This window comes from Symphalangus syndactylus, chromosome 3, assembly GCF_028878055.3.
Source record: "Symphalangus syndactylus isolate Jambi chromosome 3, NHGRI_mSymSyn1-v2.1_pri, whole genome shotgun sequence".
Taxonomy (NCBI): Eukaryota; Metazoa; Chordata; class Mammalia; order Primates; family Hylobatidae; genus Symphalangus; species Symphalangus syndactylus.
In genome coordinates, this window is record NC_072425.2 from 17,614,194 (window position 1) to 17,631,169 (window position 16,976).

Genomic DNA, 16,976 nt, shown 5'->3' on the forward strand with positions numbered 1-16,976 from the left:
AGATGCTAGAACCTGATCCTGGGGTGATATCACAGCTGCTCATAATTACCCCCCAGTGGGTGTTTCTGTGGCATTTCCTATTGTGGGAAAGACACAGGAACCAGATTCAAAGTTCTGGTCTGGAGCTGGGCTTAGTTCTAAGCTGAGCAAGGGGGTGCCTTGTCTCAAGGGAAGATGCTGATCAGAAGAGGGTATCTGAGAGTGTGGCCAGTGGGCTCTGAAAGAAGAAGGGAACTATGTTTTCTAAAGACCCTTAGTTCCAAGGGTGGGAGAGGATATTTCAGGTGACAAGCAGGATTTTGGTGACTTTACCTGAGGCCTGTTGCTTTTACATGCATCATCCAAATGCTTGTGCCACAGTATTGCATGAAATCGGGAACCAGTCTGAAACTTGTAAACATTGCCTGATGGGTAGAGAAACCGTGAGTTAAGAAGAGGGCCACGTAGGAGGGTCAGCTGGTGACTGTGGCATAAAGAGAAATGTAAACACGGGTAACTAAACTAGGAAGGTCGGCCCCAGGTGAGCTGGAACGTGCAGAGAAAGCAGCCTCCAGGGCTCCCTCCAGTGGTCTCTTTGGACCATGGCTTTTAACCATTTTGGGGCCATAGTGCCTTTGGCCGTCTGGTTAAACCTGTGGGCCATCCTCAGAATAATGTTTCCAAATGTGTAAAATACAAAGGAAATCGATAATACTCAAATACAGTTATTAAACTACTAAAAAACAAACCAGTGGTATAATTCTATAGGTGCTTCTACATTAAAGCACTAAGAACAAGATCTAGTACAGGTCTGATACTGCACTGTAATTTCAAAGAGATGAGCATAAGTGACATTTTGAAATGTAACAATATGTGATTCCTCTTGGAGATAAAGTCACAGGTATTGCTAACATTTTTGTTGTTGGATGCTTATACTCATAACTGAAGGAGTCAGAAGTCACTCAAAACAAAGATGCATTTTTTTTTCCACCCAAGTTCACAGACCTCTTGAATTCTATCCATGGGCCCTGGCCACCCTCGTGTCACATTTCCTTAAGAAACCACTGCTAATCCGGTCCAGACTGTCGAGGGAGGAAGAAACTCAAATGGTATCCAAACTCAGGACACACTGCCACATCTGTGCAACAAATGTGGCTTCAGTCACTCAGACACGGAGCAGAGAACTTGGCAATTTATCTCTTCCCCATTCCAGGCTCCTGGAGGCTCCCTTTGTTTCTCTGCTTCTCAGCTAAGAACACTAGAGCCTGACACTGAAGGCATGGTCTCCCCACCAGCACTGCCATCTGCATCGCCCGGGAGCTTGTTGGAAATGCAGAATCTTGGTCTCTACCCCCAGATCTGTTGAATCCAAATCTGAATTTTAACCGATCCCCAGGTGATTTGTGTGTTCATGAACCCTACAGTAGAACATTCCTGTTAAGGTGTGAAAATGCGTGGGGATTTTCCAGCCCCAATCAGTTTGCCTGGTTGGAATCCAATTGACCCAGGCAATTTTGGGTTTTTGTCATGTGACATGGGTTACTGAGGAGACCCACCATAGTCTGTTCTGAATGTCAGTGAAGACGGGGCTACTGGACAGGATGGCATCCAGAATCTCTCCTCCTTCCCAGCATGATCATGAAGTGGTAACCAGGAGGAACTGGGAGATAGCTAGAGAAGGCTGGAGCTTTGGGAAGTTAAAAGGGTTCTTCTCTGAGTTGGCCTTTGATCTGGACACTGCCAGTCTTATGGCACAGGCACGTGAGGGGATCCCTGAAATCTCCCCAGAGCCAAGACCCTTCCAGCCTCATGGCCCTGCCTCATCCAGCCTTACTATATTTTCCAAGACCATGAGGCTACAGCTCCTGGAGTGATGGGCCCCAGCAGCCATAGGTAAGGCTGCAAAAAGGATTCCAGCACCCCGTGCCTCGTACCCTGCTCAATGGACGTGCCAACCATGATCTATGCAGCTTTGTGGACTAGCGTGGACCCCATGAACATCAGAATCTAAAGCAAAGGGAAGGCAGCAGCCTCAAAAGCTCCTAATAACTTCAAAATGCACGCTGTGCAGGAGAGGAAATGGGCAGAGAGCAGCTGCAGGCGCCAGCTCTGGCCTGCTGCCTACCTTTGTCAGGGTTGTTCAGCTGGAAGATATCTGGGTGCTCGGGGTCATCGGGCAGCTGCACCATCCAGCCCATGATGGAAACCTTTTTGCCAGGTGTGGATTTATACTGGAGGAGAGCAACAACACAGCTGGAGACCCGGGCCCAGCCCTCCACTCCACAAGGGAGGCCGACCTGGGCCAGGCAAGGCTCCCTCCCTCCCCTGCCACCTTCCCACCCACATCCTCCGCAGTTCACATAGATCCCTTTCCCACCCCCATCCTCCACAGTTCACGGAAGTCCCTTTCCCACTAGAGGAAGTCCCAGCACTAGAGTCCTTTCAAGGGACTTACGTGTTTTCTCTCTGTGCCCCGCAAGGACTTGGCTCCATAGTACAGGAGGGTGGATCCTGAGAGTATGACCCAGTACCTGGTCCACGAGGACAGCTACAGAGGAAGGGGAGGCTGAGTGATGCCACCAGGGGTCGTGGGGGTAGAGGACCCCCGGCTGATTACATACCCAGCCATCCCATCAATGCCAGTGCAGGCCCCATCTCTTCCCTGGCCCTCCACCACCCCCTGGCAATGCCAGCTTCCACCTAGGACCAAGAAAGGAGGCGTCTTCCCTCCCCTCTTTTGCTCCTTTACTCAAGGAGCCTTTCCTTTGTTCGTTTTAAGGCAGTGTCAGGTATAATTCCTGAGTTCAGCTTCCTGCACGCCCAATGCAAGCAGAGCCTCTGCCACACATGTGACTTTCTTGCTGAGACCTCTGGGAGTGGGCACTATTTACAGATGGGGAAGCCCCTGCTGCCCCGGGTGGATGTGGGTCTGTACTTACTGCAGGCTTCCGCCCTTCCTTGAGCAGGGTTTTTCTTCTCAGAGGCCCCTCCATGGTGGGCATAGCTGCGGAGTTCCCCAGAGAACAGATGCATGGGCCGGTGGGGCTGAGGAGAGACTACCAGTCAGACATCGCCCTGGAGGAGCTGAGGTCAAGCACCCTCTCACTCACTGGGGACCACAGGTGCCCCACTACCAAGTCCGTGACTTCCCAGCAGTCCAGACTCAACGGCGCAGGGCAAGGCCCGGAGAAGAGGGCCAGGTGATAACACACATGAAGGGCCCACTGCCAAGGACTCCCACACCCGTCTCTCTGGGGCTGCAAAGCTCCAGGCTTGGTGACCAAGTTCTTCATAACCCAGGCCCTGATCAGCACCCCCACCCTATCCTAAGGGATGCTTTTGTCGCTGCTGCAGCCTGGCCGCTCCCTGGGGCTGGCGTGGGCTCCTCCACACCTGAGGAGCTGGTGCCTGTGAAGCCCAAGCTCCAGCAGCCCCTCCTTCTGGTGTTGGCAGGAGCCTCAGAGGAGCAGCGAGGAAGGGAAGAGGCGGTGTGGAGTGACAGGAGTGACGTGAGCCCACATGCACTATTCCCCACATCTTTCCCAGGCTCTTCACTCATCCTCTCCCTTGGGGACTCAAGCACCACCTACAGATGAAGGCGTCCAAGGGCATGGCAGCCCACACCTCCCTCCTGAGCTCCAGATCTGCCCATGCCCTAGGAATGGCACCACCCCCTACTGGCTGCTTCAGCCAGAAAGTGGGGGTTTTCTTCCTCTCGGATACCCCTGCAACCTAATCATTCCCAAGGGTGCACTGGGGATCAGGTACTAAATATGTCTGACCATCCATCTTAGCCATCCCACCACACCTTAGGCCACCAGACCTTCCTTTGAGCCACTGCCCAGTGCGCTCCACGGGCCTTCCTGGGTCCACACCGGCCAGTGCCTCCACCCTCCCCCTCTCCTCTCCTCTACCTGCCCACAGCAAGCCCCTTTCATGGCTCCCTGTTGCTTTTAAGGTCTGAACCACCATTCTCACCCCTGCTGGATGCTAGATGCTGGATGCGGCTCCAGCTCATCTCATGTTCCTGCCCTCTCTCATTCCTTCGAACACTCCCTTCCCTTCACTCGAATCATCAGGCTCTTCCTGCCTCAGAGCCCATGCTGTCCCTTTGCTGGGAGCATTCTCATTGCCCTTCCACTTCCAATTATTTGGCGAATTCCTATCATTCTTCCAGTCTCTTCTTCAGGGAGGCCTTCCCTGATCTCCCGAACCAAGTAAGCTCCCCCTCCTCTTCCTGAGTGTTCCTCACCTCCTCTGGGACAGCCAGTGCACCTGGCAGTAGCCTCATGGAGGCAAAGGCTGTGTCTGTTTCTTTTGGCAGCCTCTAGCACAGTGCTTGGCATCCAACAGGCCACATAACAAGCTATGTGTCAAACAAATGAACACATGAACACATGAATACCTGTAGACACAGCTCCGGGTTCTGGGAGAATTCCTAACTGGAACCCGCCAGTTGGGCCCCAGGGTGGCATAGAGACGTCCCCTGCTTCAGAGGAAAAGGGTTAAATTTTAGCAACAGCTTTGAAAGACCAGATGCTCCTGAAGGAGGCAAGAGCAGCCTGGACTACATAGTCAATTAGCTCAGGAAGCCCTGCAGAGCAACCTCCCTCTCTCCCCAACTCCTCCCAGCCGCCTCGGCCACACTACAAGCACACCTGGAGCTGCCAGGCCAGTAAACACAGCACCCCTCAGAGTCTCCAAGTCTCCGGGTAATTCTTTCAATTTTTTATTGAGTGTTAACCCTTTTTCCAGTGACAAGAACATGATTAAAATCCAGGCATGCCCACTTGCCTCAGCATGGAGCTGAGATGTTTCATAGCAAACACTGTACAGCCCAGAGAGTCCATGGCAAGTCCACATGAAAAGTGCACACAGAATTGTGGGCAACCTTGCAGGTTGGGCCTGGGGGTCATTCACCGGGACACAACTGGAGCCTTCTGTTTGCTGCATCCTCTCCACTGGACAGTCTCCTCTGTGGCTCCAGCCAGGCCCCTGCAAACTTGCTCTGTGACCTGCTGCAGCATCCAGGAGTCCATGCTCCAAGCTTGCGCCGTGGGCGGCCCTCTGGCTTTCCTCTCACCTGCACTCCCCGACAGTGAGCCTTTCCAGGGCAACGTGCAGCTTCCTGCTCAGCCTCTTTGCGGGGAGGCACCCTCTTTCTCCTTTAGCCTCTCTGTCTTAGAAGACTCACTTCCTGTATCCACTTGATGTTCCAACCTTCTCCCTACCCTTGAGGCATGGCCTATTCTCTGACCACAGCTCTTCTTGCCCATTGGCCAGACAACAATGTAATCAACTTAATAAAGTCAGATGAGGCCCAGAGTTCCTTTGTAAGATCCCCTCAGTCCTCCATGGTCAGCTGTAGGTTGCTGCATGTTGCTCTGTGACACCAGTACCTGTGGGTAGTGTGGGGCCGCCCTCACGCATTGTAGCAGGTACATCGTACCTGCCCAGGGGCCTTTGTCCACCTCCCAGGAAGGAGCTCTTCTTGATGACCATCTCAGGTCCACTGTCTGGGGGCCCAATTTCAGGGCTGGTGGGAGTCTGATGGTTAGCTGGGATGGCTGCTCCAGGCCCTCGAGCCTCCTGCCCCCTAGCCTCCTGCCCATCGGCTCCTCCTCTCTGGGTGATGGTGTACCATAGCATGTGCTTGGCCCCCCGGTCCTCTAACAAAACGGGTGTCAGGGTGGTCATAGGCTGACCCCACCACCACCCACACTGAGCTGTGGCACAGACGAGAGAGGCCCTGGTGTGCTCAACTCCCAGGCCACTGGCCCATTGGCCACCTCTATCTCAGAAAGAGGGGTGGAATGCAGCAAGTGAACGTGACCCATGCAGATAACCGTGATTCTCTCATTTTGGACAAGTCAAACAGTCACCAACTTCACTGTTGCCGGCATCACACGCTGGGCACCTCACAAGTGAGTGCAATAGCACAGCAGGTCCCTAGCCCATGCAGAAGCAGCACTGCTCAGGAGAACCGGCCACGGCTGCCTCCGGGGCTGCTCTTCTTCTAGCCATAACTGGGGATTTCTTCTGAGCAGGGTCCTGACAATGGACTTTTCTGCAGTGAGATCCTTTGTGGCTTTGTCTGCTACCCAGGGACGTTTCCTCCTCACCTGGGCCAGATTCCAGCTCTGAGCTGCCGACTGTTGGAAGTTGAGGATGGAGTCCCCCTTCCCAGAGCTGGGCCCTCTGGCCCCTTTGCCACTTTTCTTCTCATGAGTCTTTTTCCCTGTTACCTGAGGAGAATGTGATGGCAGTGGACCGTCCGCAGTTCCCACAGTACCTGAGACAGGGCACAGTGGCCAGCGCGGCTACTACCTTCTTCCCATCATTCTCTCCTTTTGCGTGAGACAGTGCGTGGCTTCATATTTCACAGATGTTTGAAGGAAATGACATCTGCTGATGGAGAGCTTGAAACGAGCATCTTCCAAGCAGGCTAGCCTCGTAAGCAGCCTTTCCTCATGTCCTCCCTAAAGGAGTGAGGAGCGGACTGGCGGGGAGCACAGGGACACCAGGGGTCTCTGGGTACGTCTTGACAGACCAAGCAGTCACTAGGTAGTGAGCGCTCACATGCTCTGAAGCCCCTGCAACTTCATCGAGTGCACTCGCACTGCCACCGAAGCTTTGTGTAAAGCACCCTTACCCTCCCCACAATGAGGAAACTGAGGCTCAGTGATGTGAATCTACTTGACCAAGGCATGAGCCTTGTAAGCTAGGACTTGAACCCAGGACTGTTTGACTCTGCAGCCCAAGTTCGTCACCACACTGTGAGATGCGGCCTTGCAGGAGAAGGGAGAGGCGGCAGCGTCAACATGGTGGGGTCTGTCATTGGGACTGGGCCCACTGTGGGGGCCCTTTCTGGCATTCTCCTCTCAAAGGCACCTCTACTTGTGGATCCCCACCTGCACTCACGCTGCCTGGGATTTGTCAGTGTCTGAGACCAAATGACCACAAGATTCTTAGGCTTGGGGATCTCCCAGGATAGGGCCACTTCCCAGGTCTCCTGGTCCCTTGGTGGCCCCAGTGGAGCAGTCTCCTGGCAGTTGCTGCCTGGCACTGAAGAGCAGCTGCCTCTTCTCAACTGCACGCCATGTGCCAACTACATGCTTTCACACAAGAGCATGCCCAGCTCTGTGAGAGGGGCCCTGTTCTCACAGTTTTAGATGAGAAAACTGAGGCTCAAAGAGGCGAAGCCACTTGTCCCACCCTACTGGCCTGTCATTAGAGACAGAGACTCAAGTGTTCACAAAGGGAGGCTCATTTTCTGGTGTGGGTGGAGGGCCTGTGCCGGGGTGGCTGCTCCAGGCTATGGAAGTCAGAGCCTGCTCTCTCTGGAGCCACAGGGAGCGACCCCAGGCCTTGAAGGGCGGCACCAGTGTGACCTTTCTCCAGGCCAGCCTTTAGGAACACAGAGTCAGGGTGGAAGTGGCCAGCCTTCCCTCCAGGTGAGCCCTCCAGAGCTGGAGGAGGACCGTGCTGGACAGGACAACTCTGGCTGCCTGGCAGGCCAGCATCAGCATAGAGGAGCTAGGATCTTCAGCCACTGGAAAACCAGACAATCTGAAAGTGTCGGGAAATGTCCCTGCTTTGAGAAAATTTGTTATTTGAATGTTCAGGGCAAGAAAATGCAAAATGATTGGGTGGTGGTATCAGAGGAACCCCACCAGAAATCATAGTTTTTGTTTTTGGGTTTTTTTTTTTTTTTTTTTTTGGTAACTGGCATAGGGGCTCACAGCCCAGAACCACAGACACCTTTTCCAGTGTCATTCTGAGAACCTGTGGCTGAACACAGTGTCCTAGGAAGGCCATTTGACTAAGATCCCTCTCAGGGATCTTAGGTGGAGTCAGAAGGAGGACGGCAACAGGCAATTGAGGCTTGCCCAGACCAGGAGCTTGTGGGAACCTGGGTCTGGGGAAGACATCGACTGGCAACAAAGTACAACACTTCAGTCCCAAGGGGTGTACAAGGTGATGATGAGCAGGAGGATGGGGCCATGGGATGATGATAACGATGGGACAATGAGATGATGGGATAACGATGGTGGTGGTGGTGGCGGTGGTGACAGTAAAAGTGGGAGGATGAAATGAGGACGGTGATAGTGGTAACAGTGGCGGTGGTGGTGATGAGACAATGGGTGCCAGGCAATGTGCTAAGCAGGATTTGCTCAGCATCTCATTTATTCATATAACACTGTGAGGTAGGCACTATTATTATCCCCACCTTATAGATAAAGAACCTGATGCTTGGAGATGTGGAGTCACTTGCCCAAGATCACGACACTGGGAAGAGGCAGAGTGGGTGGTGCTATTGAGGTGGAAGTGGCCAGGGCACTTCCTGGGCCAACAGCATCATGAGAATTCAGACTAGTCAAGCAGGTCTGAAAGGCCATCTTCACTCCATCATTTACTACATACACATTAGGTTGTAGGTATCCTGGGGATTACATTTCATAAAGCCCTAAGTCCCTGTTTCTGGGCTAGGAGGTTGGGGAGCAACCTCCCCAGAAAATAATTATGTTGAGGCCTTGGTAATCTTGGTCTTAGTAGAAGTAGGGTCCCTCCCTGATATGGTTTGGCTGTGTCCCCACCCAAATCTCATCTTGAATTGTAGTTCCCATAATCTCCATGTGTCATGGGAGGGACCCAGTGGGAGGTAATTGAATCATGGGGGTGGTTACCCCCATGCTGCTGTTCTCATGATAGTGAGTGAGTTCTCATGAGATCTGATGGTTTTCTAAGGGTCTTTTCCCCCTTTTGCTCAGCACTTCTCCTTGCTGCCACCATGTGAAGAAGAACGTGTTTGCTTCGCCTTCCACCATGATTATAAGTTTCCTGAGGCCTCTCCAGCCATGCTGAACTGTGAGTCAATTAAACCTTTCCTTTATAAATTACCTAGTCTCGGGTATGTCTTCATTAGCAGCGTAATAACAGACTAATATACTTCCCCTAATCTTCTGTACACAGAGCCCCAGCCTCAAGTCCACAGAGCCTGGGTAGGAGTGCACATGTGGAAGGGCCCAGGTGATGCTACTGATCAGCAGTGTCCACCTGCGCCTGCACACCCTGGATGGGAAGCCATCCAATTAGGCCATGGCCTACGCTGGCCACTTTCTGATGCTTCACCCTCATCCTCAGGCAGGAAGCTGCTACCCTGAATTCTGCTGGGCCCTGGGATGTCCCTTCTAGCAGCACTTTTTGAAGGATATTTGCTCTCTATGGGCCACCCACTCTTCTCTGGGCAATGTCCCTGATTCACTAAGTGGGCCCCTAGGAACCACATTTGTATTGTATGTCCCCATCCTTCTGACAGCTAAGTGGACAGGGCAACACCAGTGATCCAAGCCAGGTATGCCAGATCTTCTCTCCTGGTGATTAGGAACCAGATCTAAGAGACTGAAAGTGAGGCTCAGTGACTGGGCGAAACTATCACATGTAAACTTGGGAGCTCTGAGGCATCATCCATCTTCCCCTCTGTGCACTGAGAAGTTCAGAAATCTTGTCTGAGAGAGAGTGGGGAGGGGTAAAGCAGATATGCACAGACAAGGATGGACACAAGATGGAAGGAGTGTCCTGCCTGCTTTCTAGGTGCTGACTCTGGAGGAATTGTAGATATTGAACAGGGAAGCTGTGGGCACAGATTTCTCAGCTACCCATGAAGCAGCAGCAGCTGCCTGGCAGGGCTCGAAAACAGAGTCAAGCAAAGGCCCTGGCACCTAGAGGCCAGGGGCTCTTCGTGCACTCTTCTCTCTGCAGACTTCTCTCAGTCTGCTGGCTGGAGCCTCAACTGCCAGACTTTAGTGTTTGGAGCTAAGGGAGTGAAGCAAGAGATCACATATTGGAGGGAAACCCAAATCAGAAGCTGGCAAATTGTCTAACTGGGCTGCCACCCAGAGGACATTTGGTGAAGAGAACCCTAGTGATCCCTCGAGGGGGGTCCTGGGACCTGAAGAGGCTGCAGGCTCTGAGTCATGCACCAAGCTGGGACAGGTGGCCCAGGGCTCAGTGTCTCTGAGTCTCATGCAGGAGAGATAGGCCAAGTGTCCAGAGCACTGCAGAATGAACCCGAGGACACCAGACTCAGGGGAGGAATGACAGCCTGGGATCCTGGCCTCAGCCACAGGTGTGGGGGACAGTGAGGTCCTCTGTGGCAGTCACCCTGAGAATGGCCACTGGCATGTCTGCTGCAGCCAAGGGGACCTATCACCTGCAGGATCGCCTCCAGAGCCTGGCCTGCCTCTCCCAAAATACTGCAGAGTTTGGGGCTTGAGAGGCATCCTTGGGACCTGGCAGACCTGGACATCTACCAGGGTCCTCTCATCTTCTCAAGGAAGGAAACGAGTGTCTTCTAAAACTCAGTTTTTGGGGCAGGAGACTTGGTGCTCTGTCACCATGACTGCATTTCCCTGGTGCCTCCCTAAGGATGTCAGATGATCCCACCAGCTAAAACGAACAGGTAAACCTCATATGGGCAGAAACTGCATCACCCAACTCCCTGAACGCCCTACAGCACCGCCCTACAGCACTCTGGGGGGCAACTGTCTGCAGTGACCTCTTAGAGGGGCGCTTCCACAGTCCACTGTCATCCTGGAGGCCAGCAGGTGCTGGTAGAAATTTGCTATCACTCCGGTCTATCCCTCCCATGATGACTTAACTGCATTTGAGGAAATTTTTCTTCCCCCTACCCAGCGTTAGACCCCTGGGTTGCTTTCTTGGTGGTAAGTAGTACCTATTGAGGGAAATTCATAAAAGTCTCCAACTCAGGCTGGACACAGTGGCTCCTGCCTGTCATCCCAGCACTTTGGGAAGTAAGGGTGGGAGGATTGCTTGAGACCAGCTGGGAAATACAGTCAGCCCCCATCTCTACTGAAAAATGAAAATTAAAAAAATTACCCAGGTATGGTGGCATGTACCTGTACCCAGCTACTTGGGAGACAGAGACAGCAGGATCGCTTGAGCCTGGGAGATCAAGGCTGCAGTGAGCTATGACAGTGCCACTGCACTCCAGCCTGGAAAACAGAGTGAGACTCTGTCTAAAAAAAAAAAAAAAGTCCCTAAATCAGTTCCTCAGATGTGGTAGCTCCACCTATGTGTTAGATCTTCACTGTGCCTAGCCTCATCACAGGGCTGAGGAATGGAGGCTCAGAGGTACTGAGAGCTGCCCAAGGGCCTGGGAGGATCAGTGGTCCTAACTTCAGGTGCCCCCACATGGCTGGCTGTGCCTTTCACTGTGGAGGTCAACTGGGAACTTCAGAGAACAGGACCTGCCATGGGGCCCAGCTCTCCTGTATGAGACTCTCACAGACACCAAGCCCTGGGCCATCTGTCCCAGCCTGGTGCATGATTCACAGCCCACAGCCTCTTCAGGTCCCAGGTCCTGCCTCGAGGGCTCTCTAGGGTCCTCTTCACTAAATGTCCTGGGCTACTGCTTAACCATCCCCTCCTCCAGAAGCCACCTCTGGAGGTGGCTGATGCAGGTCACCCTGTTGGATCCTCCCACTGCATCCTGCACAACTGCTTCCCTGACAGGACTTATTTAAGACTGTGAGCTCTGACCCATTCCCTCACCTCCTCCAGAGCAGGAAGAGGAATGGGCTTTGCTTCAGAGAGGGTTGTGCACCGTACCCCCCAACCCTGCCCCAGCCTCACTTCCCTCACCCACTACAGGGGCCTCCTCTCACCCTGGGCCTTCCGAGGACTCCCCGATCCCCTACTCTTCCCACTACCTGTATTACAGCCTGTGCCTCACATGAGAAGGCCCTTCCACAGAGACAGGTGATTCCGACCAGGGGAGATGGTGGCCAAGGGTTTCGTAATCAACTTTGTGGCACTTTCATACTTCAGTTGTTAAAAACTGATCAGTAATCATTTCTGATTATGTCTTCTTTTGTACAGTTAAATGTTAATTGTTTTTCTGGGTAGAAAAGAAACATTTACGCACTGTGGAAAATCTGAAGAATACAGGGAAAATAAACTCACTCAATAAACCTAGAGACCAGAAATACTCAGGATGAGTGAGACTCTATTTTCATATATACATACATGATCGCCGCTACAATCCATTTTGTTCGTCTTTTTAAAAACACCTCATTTAAAATCCTTTAACTCGTAGGCTGATATTCTTGTTTTCATCTTAGTGCCAACACTTGCTTTCCAAATCAGGCAGAAAAAGGCATCTGTTATCCATTACTGCTGCTCCTGACTAAACGCTCCCTTCCCTGTTGGTTTCCGAGGGGCCCGAGGATGGTTGGAGATCATCCTGACAAGCCCATAGCCCTCCTCTCCAGGCAACTGATGCCCTGTGGCCACCTCCCCGCCTCCCTGGGAGAGCAGAGTGTGCTGGGGGACCCCCTTCTCTCCTCGTCCCTACTCTCCCCGGCATGAGATGAGGAAGACTGCTGACCAGGGACACTAGGTGGAGTCAGAGAAGAGCAGGCCCACCCCTGCCCACAGCTCTCTGGTTCCTGAGGGCCGTGGCCCAGGACCACCACCCTGTCCTCATTCTGGGCCCCGAGGGTAGGGGAGGGTCTTTAAGGCAGCCTGGGAGCTCAGAAGTGACTAACAAACACCTCCCTGCATCTCACTGCCCCTCCCCGGCCCCACAGGCCCTGTGACCTTGCCAAGGCTGACATGGGTGAGGAGACAGGAGGATGAAGAGCAGAAGAGGGTCCCCCTTTGCTCTCTGCACCCTTGTTCCGCAGTCCAGTAGGAACAGGCCCATTCCCACCGAGGGCAGTACACGCAGCTCCACAGGCCTCAGTGGGCTCCAGCTCCCGTGTGGAAGCTCTTTATGGCCGAACACTTTGGGGATCTACTGGGCATCTGCAGCCTGAACTCTGGCTACTACCCAAAGAGGAGACATCTATGTGTGTAAACTCAGGGAAGGCAAATTCACCAGACGCGCATGCGCGGTCCCACCCCTGGCCAGACAATAGAAACTCCTGCCTGCCTGCTGACAGCGGCATTCTTGGTGATGAAGGTGTGCCCTCAACCCACCAGAGGTGTGTGTGGTGTGGAGGAACTGGCCTGGGGTCTCCCTGTCTTTCCTCTTGGTATCTGGCTCTATTTCTCTTCCTAGCCTGGGCAGGCTTATTACCAGGGCTGAGGGGCAGGGGGCTGGTGGCAATCTTCAAGAGAAGATTGTGGCCCCTACACTTCAGAGCTGTGGGGCGAAATGCTGTCTCCCCCACCACGGCCAAGCCTCTTCCTCTCCTCTCGCACACCCTCATTTCTCTGAGTGGGCCCCAGGCCTCCCCTGCACCCTTGGCTCTGGCTCCACGGCCTCTGTCTGCTCAAGCGGTGTGACCTGCAGAGAAAGCTGTGTTCTTTTTTTTTTTTTTTTTTGAGACGGAGTCTTGCTCTGTCGCCCAGGCTGGGGTGCAGTGGCGCGATATCGGCTCACTGCAAGCTCCGCCTCCCGGGTTCACGCCATTCTCCTGCCTCAGCCTCTCCAAGTAGCTGGAACTACAGGCGCCCGCCACCACGCCCGGCTAATTTTTTTTTGTATTTTCAGTAGAGACGGGGTTTCACCGTGGTCTCGATCTCCTGACCTCGTGATCCACCCGCCTCGGCCTCCCAAAGTGCTGGGATTACAGGCTTGAGCCACCACGCCCAGCCGAAAGCTGTGTTCTTATGGCATCTGCAGGGAACAGCTGGTGGGGTCTCCGAGGAGGGGAACCTCTTTCAGGACAGGTGCTGGCCTCTGGGCCCAGGCAGGCTGACACTCAGCTTCTGAGGAAGAGGGAGTCTGCTCCCCATTAGAGTAGGAGGATTTGGCCTGGGGGAGAGCTGGGAGTGGAGGGAGGACCTGGAGGAGCTAAGCATCGGGCCCATGAAGGTCAGGAATAGAGAAGACCCAGGAAAGAGCATGAAGGTGAGTAACTGAAAGAAAAGAGCCACAGGCAATGAAGATTTTCAAGCTGCAAGAGGTAAATCTTCCCCTCCAACTCTCGCGTGGACTCTCCAGGAAGGTCCAGAATGCTCCGGTACTTTTGCGAGTGTGGATTATTTCAGGGAATGTAAGAGGCAGTGCAGGATGGAGACGGAGGCCGGTAGCCAAGAGGCAGCTGGCATCTGCTCATCAGGACTGCACGGGGCCTGGGTCTTGACTGGAGGAGACATCGCAGGCCCACTGGCATCCTCCAAAGCAGGTGGCCTCCTGCTCCCCTCAGCAAGGTGGGGCTGGGCCAAAAGCCATCCTCTGAGGATGAGAAACAGGACATCCTCCCTGCAGGGATGTTTCAAGACTGCTGGAGGCAGAGCCGGGCATCTGTGCCAGCCATGAGACCAGTGCTTGGAAGAGATCCTAAAATCACTTATTCTAGACATTCAGATGGATAGTGATCTAAATGGTATGAAATGCTGTGGCCTACAGTGATCATGACAGCATTGCAAACAGCATCATCTCCCTGGGACAAGGAATTCTCTCTCACCATCCTCCTTCCTAGAAGCTCTAATCTCAGTCATGAGTACTTAGCAGGAACTGTATCTGCTACACCTTCAGTAACTAGTGTGGTGTCTGGACGGGAGCAGTTGCTTAACAGCTGCTGAATGGATAAGTGAGTGAATGAAGGAATAAGCGAGTGAAAGAATGAATGAATGAATGAACAACAGGTTCAGGTCTAGCTGCTATTCAGGATCTGTGCCTCTGTTTGCCATTTGATGTCTTCTCATTGGCCTGAGGCCAGGGGAGGTGCTGGCTTGCCTGTAAGCCATCTCCCTCAGGGTGTCCCCAGGAGTCCCCTGACTGATGCTGAGTTCTAGAGTCTGCCCTTGTGCCTGTCCGGTTCTCCTCCCCACTGCTGGGGTGGCTTCCAGGGTGAAAGCTACTGGCCCATTTGCCTGAGCAACCCAGATGGGCGGGGAGGGGAAAGAGAGAGCCTCTGAGGGTTGGCATATCATCACTCCCCCACCAACCCCCATCTTGGGTTTCGCAGGCAGACAGACTGACTGACCAATATGGGACAGTCCCCGTATCTGGCCAAGCTGTGGAGCAGTGATGAAGAGGTGGCTCAGTGGTCAGGAGGCTGTTGGATGTGGCTCAGCTCTGTCCATACCAGAGTGTGGAGCAGGTAAGTCACTTTACCTCTCTGAGCCTTGTTTTCCACATGTATAAAATGGGGACACTATGAATGGCTGTTGTGCAGGAGTGCTGAGGATTTGGTACATCCATGCATGCAAAGCACCAGGACAGTGCTTGGCACAGGCCATGCTCAACCAAGAGCACTGACCAGCAGGCAGCCCCTCTGCCCTGGGAGGAGTTGCTAGGCAGCACTTATCTTCTCTCTGGCCAATTTATGATTATGGGAACTGAGGAGAGAAGCTTCAGCGCCAGAGGAGAAGTGTGTGTGTGTGTGCATGTATGCATGTGAGTGTTTATGCACACAAATGTGTGAGAGTGTACATGCATGCATGCATATGTACATGTGTGAGTGTATACACCCACATGTGTGGCAGTGTAGTTATATGAATGTGTACACAAGCACATGTGTGAGCGTGTGCCTGTGTATGTGAGACTGCATGCATAGGTGAGTGCAAGTGTACAGTGTGTGCATGGGTATATGTGAGTGTGTAGGGTGTGTATATGTGAGTGTGCATGTGTATGTGTGTGTGCCCAGGGCCCTGGATACTGGTGCAAACCTGCCTTTCCTGCACATTCTGTGTCACTGGATGTTTCCCACCTCCCCTCAGACCCTGAGTCGCCATGATGCCCTTCACCCCTGGTGGTGCCATGGCTGTAGGGGCACCCCCTTCACAGCATCCCCTGCCTTCCTAGCGATCACCTGGTGCCTGGCACAGGAAAACACCAGGACATGGAGCTGTGCGATGGGAATTCCTGAGCAAGAGGCCTGGGGCCCTGGCAGACAGGCTCTCCCAGGGAGCCAAACCCTGGGCCGAGGGATCCTCGAGGGAGGCAGAGGGATCCTCGAGGGAGGCAGAGGGATCCTCGAGGGAGGCAGAGGGATCCTCGAGAGAGGCAGAGGGATCCTCGAGGGAGGCAGAGGCTGTGGCCACTTCCCTGTCACCAGTGCCTAGCAGGGTGGGGGTCAATAAATACCCAAGGCCTGAGGCCATTAGGGTGCAATATTCTTAGACCCCACCAGGCGGAGCCACATGCCCATCTCAAGAACAGGCCACTTCTTAGGCTTTCGGTTTCAGGAACCCACACTTCAGACCAAATCTACTCCCAGGCCTCCTGCAGCTGTGCTGGAGGAAGAGCCTCCTGGATCAGGGGAGGCATGGGGCTGCTCAGAGCATGGGGGCTGGGGCCCCAACAACCATCCTGCTCTTTCATCCTCCCTCCTAGTCAGCTCTGCCCCGGCCAGGCTGCTGGAGGAGCCACAGAGCAGCCTCATGGGGTGGGTGGGGCAGGGCCTGTCCCTGCCCGGGGCCTGTCTTTGGCTCCCTCAGCCCTGAGCACCACCCCTGGGAGGGAGGCCATGCTGAGGCCACACTCACCTTTCCAGCCCTGAAGACATCTCTTCACTAAACTCTGAGCTCTCACTACTGCCTGGAAAAGGAACACAGGTCAATGAGCACAACGGCTTCACAGAAGAGGGGCCTGTTCTGGGTCACCGGGCCCAGGCCCCTGAGCTCACAGAAGTGCCACAGAAACTGCTTCCTGACATTGGGAGCCTCAACATACTCGAGATTTTGCTGCGAGTTCTAACTCTGCTCTGGGAGGGTCAAAGAACCACCCCATCCCACTGTTCCAGGCAGGTCCTCTGCTACCTTCCCACTGCCCCCGGGGGCCGCAACTAACTGCCCACTGGCCCACTGGGGTCTGGGTCCTCAGGCTTTCTTCTGGACCTGACCTGGCTCCACCACTGCCTCCCTTCTGGCCCAAGGGAAGCCAGGACTAGAGCAGGCCTCAGCTGGTGAGGCCAAATGAGCACCTCTTCCTCTTCCCCAAGGGTCAGGGCTTGACTAGACGCTGGTCACAGTGCAGCTACCTGGCATTAGACAGAAGCCTCAAGGGAAAGCCCCTACAG

The 16,976-nt window shown here is 53.8% G+C and overlaps 1 protein-coding gene across 29 annotated transcripts in view; it reads right to left on the bottom strand.

Annotated features, from left to right (window-relative positions):
* Positions 1-16,976, bottom strand: part of RALGPS1 (Ral GEF with PH domain and SH3 binding motif 1) — a 302,263-nt gene that overhangs the window by 8,288 nt on the left and 276,999 nt on the right. For 13 of the 29 annotated variants that reach the window (XM_055271035.2, XM_063635809.1, XM_063635818.1 and 10 more), the window contains 6 exons: positions 16,444-16,495; positions 4,385-4,468; positions 2,919-3,024; positions 2,435-2,527; positions 2,105-2,210; positions 313-404 (listed from right to left, as the gene is read on the bottom strand). In XM_055271035.2, the coding sequence (XP_055127010.1) occupies positions 313-404; positions 2,105-2,210; positions 2,435-2,527; positions 2,919-3,024; positions 4,385-4,468; positions 16,444-16,495 (533 nt within the window). Of the gene's footprint in view, positions 1-312; positions 405-2,104; positions 2,211-2,434; positions 2,528-2,918; positions 3,025-4,384; positions 4,469-16,443; positions 16,496-16,976 lie in introns of those variants that run through there. The other 16 variants (XM_055271036.2, XM_063635812.1, XM_063635808.1 and 13 more) reach the window with 6 other exon arrangements.